At 39.6% G+C, this 4291-nt stretch overlaps 1 protein-coding gene across 1 annotated transcript; it reads right to left on the bottom strand.

Annotated features, from left to right (window-relative positions):
• Positions 1-1274: 1274 nt before the first annotated feature.
• On the bottom strand, positions 1275-4067 carry rsad2 (radical S-adenosyl methionine domain containing 2). The gene is made up of 6 exons (XM_076165545.1): positions 3651-4067; positions 3404-3565; positions 2970-3199; positions 2738-2887; positions 2275-2307; positions 1275-1936 (listed from the first exon to the last, which is right to left on the bottom strand). The coding sequence occupies exons 1-6, from the start codon at positions 3976-3978 to the stop codon at positions 1772-1774; spliced, it is 1068 nt and encodes a 355-aa protein (XP_076021660.1). The 5' UTR covers positions 3979-4067; the 3' UTR covers positions 1275-1771.
• Between the last annotated feature and the right edge of the window lie 224 nt (positions 4068-4291).

The raw sequence follows: 4291 nt of genomic DNA, 5'->3' as shown, positions 1-4291 counted from the left end.
CGTTAGCAGCGACTACAGCGCCTCTCACTGGCCAAACCCCGGAACTGACATTGTTTTTTTGTTTTGTTTATACACACCAGCTGATAGACTTTAAGACTACGCAATAAAACAACGCAAGAGTATAAAAGGAAAAAGGAAAAAAACCTGGAACAGGAAGATAATAAATTATCAACATTTTTCTTTTATAGCACTTTTCAGGCATAAACAAAATAAAAAAAGAAATTTAAAAAAAGCACCAACAGATAATTCGTGATAAATCATTTAAGAAGTTAATAAAGGCAAGATAAAAATGCACGGCAATATAACAAAAGTAACAATGTTAATATTAATCGCAATAAACTTTATATGGCATTTTTCCATTAGGCCATAAAGTTCACCCAGAATGACAGCAGTAAAAGCAGTAAATTATTAAAAGTAGTGATAAAGCAGGCGGAGGAGGAAAAGTATTCAAATAAGATACATCATAAAACATAAACAACATTAAAAAAAAAAGAGATGAGAGCAGAGTATCAATGACAGCACTGTAATTTAAGAGCAAGTAGAGAGGAGATGAACCATGAAGCATACATTAAAATTGAAAGGATATCAAATGAGACTATCATCTGTCATAAACAAATGTACCTTGATATCAAAATACTGCTGCAGCTTGCATGATTTAATATTCCATATGAAAAGTGTTTTTGGGACAAAGGGCAAAGTAGGATCAAACTGTGAAATGTCTTTTCTGTCCCGGTAGTTTCCCAGTAGGCTGCTATGGTAACCAATGAGACACAAGCTCAATTTAATGTTCAACATAGGGTACATATAAATGAAGGGCCTTGTGTGTGGGACCTATAGGAGTGACTGTGTGATGTGACGCCTGCAGGCCAAACTCATACCCCCATAACCTTATGATTACAGTGTTAAAACAACACCACAGCCTTTGACCAACTTACATTACTGGAATTTTAAACTTTGTTAGGATTTCACACCTGAAGGGCCGCTGTAGCCAATTTTAGATGACCTAATTTCTACTGTACTCCAGTGGGGACACTCAAGGAAAACAGTTGTTCACAAACAAATTATAGTGAGGAAATGTGGTCCTCTGTTTGACCAAAGACTGTGTGGAGGATAATCAATAAGTGTGAGGTCATAAAGCTGGTCACTATGCTGTGGCCTGTAGGGCAGCCAGCAGGAGGCCAAGAAGGAAGAAAAGGACCGATTTGTTATGTATTCTGGAACCAGGAAAGTTGATTAGTCTTCGATAAGATTAATTAAAATACAATGACACAAAATAAATGTACATAAACATACTTTATTCATTTTTTTAACAAAATATATTTTCACATTTGTTTGCCGATCAGTGCAAAGAAACAATACTACTCATAACCACTACATTTATCCTATTTAACAAATATCTCTATACATTTCCTTCATAAGCAAATTCCATCTGTAACGCATAAAAAAAAAAATACATTTATATTTACATTAAGTCATTTGCAGATGCACATATGAGAATGAATACAACACAAGCAAAGACCTAGTCCAGAGAGAACAACAAGAGTAAGTGCCAAGAACCGAAGTTCAAGTGGAACAACAGGACAAAAAAACAGGACAACAGGACAAAAAAAAAAAAAACATAGCTCTGCCTCTTAGCATCTATGTTGAATCTATGTTGAATGTTGAATCTATGTTGAATTTTTTTTTATAAACATGAGGGGAAACATAGTTATCATTGCAACTACAATTTCACTGAGCAAAGGTAAAGTAAAACAAAGAGGAGTAGCAGAATTCACCACTCCATCTTCATATCAGCTTTACTCCACAGGTATTTCCCTCCTCGCTTCAGAAACATTCTCTCATCAAAGCCGCTGAAGCGAATGGCTCCCTCCACGCCAACATCCAGGATGGACTTGGACGGGTCCTTCCTTCCCTCTCGGCAGTCCAGGAAACGCATCTGAAGAAAAAAAAACATCATCAAAAGGGGTCCTGTTTCCTGTGTTTTGGAGTCAAAAACATTAAACAAAACATTAAAAAGGCAAAATATGTTTGAACTTATTTGCCCCTCACTCAAATGGCTGAAAAACTGTGTTACACCAAAATTTTACATTTCAGACCTGTTTAATGATTTCAAGCATCATTTAGTGTTCTTTAACTACTGCAAGCTTGGAGGAAAGTACTTCAATACTTAAAATAACATTTAGTGGCAAAGTTAATGGCCCAGTCTCTTAAAGAAAGACTAGCGATTCTGTCATGAGAAGTGGGTTTAAACCATAAACAATACAAAGTACTTACATATTCGTCCAGGATGAGGTAGGAGTTCCTCATCTGAAAAGAAAACAAGACCACAAACATTATGTTTGTTCTGACTGCAACCTTGATTAGTTACTATATTACAATGTTGACTTCAATTGACCTATTTGTTTTTCTACTTTTAATAGAAAATGTCCAGAAATGCTATGAGGAAGGGCAAGGTCTGGACATCAAAGTACAAAATGTGTCTTATGTGACATTGCGTCATTATAGTTGTGCAGTTTTCTGCGAGGAAACTTAATCAAACACTTCAACTTCTGTGGAACAGAAACACATCCCTCCTTTCAGTTTTGATTCTCACTGTCACAGACTGATGAGCACAGAGGGATGGGCACATTCTTGGCAATTTGGCAACATGCAATAGCTGCAAAACACTTTATGACTTGGTGTTATCAAAAGTCCTATATGTTTTATTGCAGAACTCCAAGCTAATAAATTCTAATACCTTCTCATTGGACTCTGGCACCAGGCAGTCCACGTTGCTGTGTCGATCCAAGAACTCCTGGAACTGTTGGTCACTGATAACAAACCTCTCTGCATCCCTCAGTGCGTTCTCCCCTGCATTCTCCCCACCAATCACCAGGCACTGGAACACCTGAATTCAGATAGAGAGCGATGATAAGTACACACACACAAACACACACAGACACACACACTTTTTCCTCCTCTGTCTGTACCTTCCACCTGACAGGGTGGAGCTCGGCGATGTTGTCGCTCATGTCCTCGTCGATGTTGAAAGTGTTGATGACAGAGTTGATTTTGAACGCCACTTTGTATTGCTGGCACCAGTTGCGGATCTTGTAGAGGTTGTCCAGGTGGCTCTTCTTGCCCTGAGCCCTGCCGATCAGCTGGTTGGTCGACTCGTCAAAGCTGTCACAGGAAATGGCCAAGATGTCCAGATGGTCACCTGAGAGAGAAAAGAGATGAAAAGCTGAAAAATATATATGAATAACTCAATGCTGCCATCTAGTGTCAAATAGAGGGAAATGAAGAAAACGCCTATGATCAATCTAATACTGCATTTGCCAAATATACTGTAGACATTTGGACATCTTGATGGGAAAGTTCACACTAATATTGTGTGTGTGCGTGAGAGTGTGTGAGTTCTTACCGTATTTCTGGAACCACTTTTCTCTGATCATACTTCCGTTGCTGACGATGCTGACACTTGGCAGCTGCAGGTCCTGTTTGCAGTACTGAACCAACTTCCCCAGATAATCTCCCTTTTGGTGCAGGAAAGGTTCACCCCCGGAGAAGTTGATCTTTTCCATGCCTGACAGAGGAAACACAAACAGTCATCAGAGAGAATGCAACAACAAGATAGAGAGACGACAACGCCTATAATTTGTCATATTCACCTGCTTCTTTGAGAAGTTTGAGGCCCCTCTGGGCTTCATCCAGAGGCAAGATGAAGGACGTTTTCGCAGTGTGGAAACAAAATCCACATTTGTAATTACAAGTGCGTAGAAAGTGATAGTTCACGCTCGTTGGAGTCGTTTGATCCGTGCTCTCCTGTTGACCCGGCGCTCCGTCATCCGTCAACTTGGTCTCCTTCTCCTGCAGACGCACAGCTGCCGTCCAGGAAAACAGTGTGGAGAAGACTCCGTTAAAGATGCCGAGCAGGGTGTCGGTGCAAACCTGCAAGAGCTGCGACAGATAAAAGACTTTTGAGGCAAGGAAAGTCATTTTGGAGTCTGATCGCGCTGTGCAGGCTCAGGCACCTTTAAATAGAACTGCGAGGCACATCAGCTGATCTCCGTCTGAGTTTCTGTTTACAAACAATAGAAAACGAAACTTGGGCGGATGAAACGCAAATGCAGCTGAACGTCACTCTGATAAACATGACATGTTCACCAGGAATGGAAACATACGGCAATGTTACGTAATTTGCCGTGAAATATAATAAAAGTAACAATAACAACACCTCATATTGCAACTGTATTGAAGCACAACATGATTGAATGACTTTAAAACGGCAAGGATGTAATGTAATTCTGTG

This window comes from Genypterus blacodes, unplaced genomic scaffold (assembly GCF_046128005.1).
Source record: "Genypterus blacodes isolate CSIRO-AG114 ecotype Tasmania unplaced genomic scaffold, CSIRO-AGI_Gbla_v1 ptg000147l_1, whole genome shotgun sequence".
Lineage (NCBI taxonomy): Eukaryota > Metazoa > Chordata > Actinopteri > Ophidiiformes > Ophidiidae > Genypterus > Genypterus blacodes.
Note: the sequence above shows the minus strand (reverse complement) of the source record. Positions and strands in the feature narration are given on the sequence as shown.

What these genes read in the sequence shown, in the direction of transcription:
- rsad2 (XM_076165545.1), bottom strand. Translation starts at nt 3,978, where the DNA reads ATGACTTTCCTTGCCTCAAAAGTCTTTTATCTGTCGCAGCTCTTGCAG. An exon ending in AAAGTGGTTCCAGAAATACG is followed by an intron (nt 3,200 to 3,403) that starts GTAAGAACTCAC and finishes TTTCTCTCTCAG; the next exon opens with GTGACCATCTGGACATCTTG. An exon ending in TGCCAGAGTCCAATGAGAAG is followed by an intron (nt 2,308 to 2,737) that starts GTATTAGAATTT and finishes TTTTCTTTTCAG; the next exon opens with ATGAGGAACTCCTACCTCAT.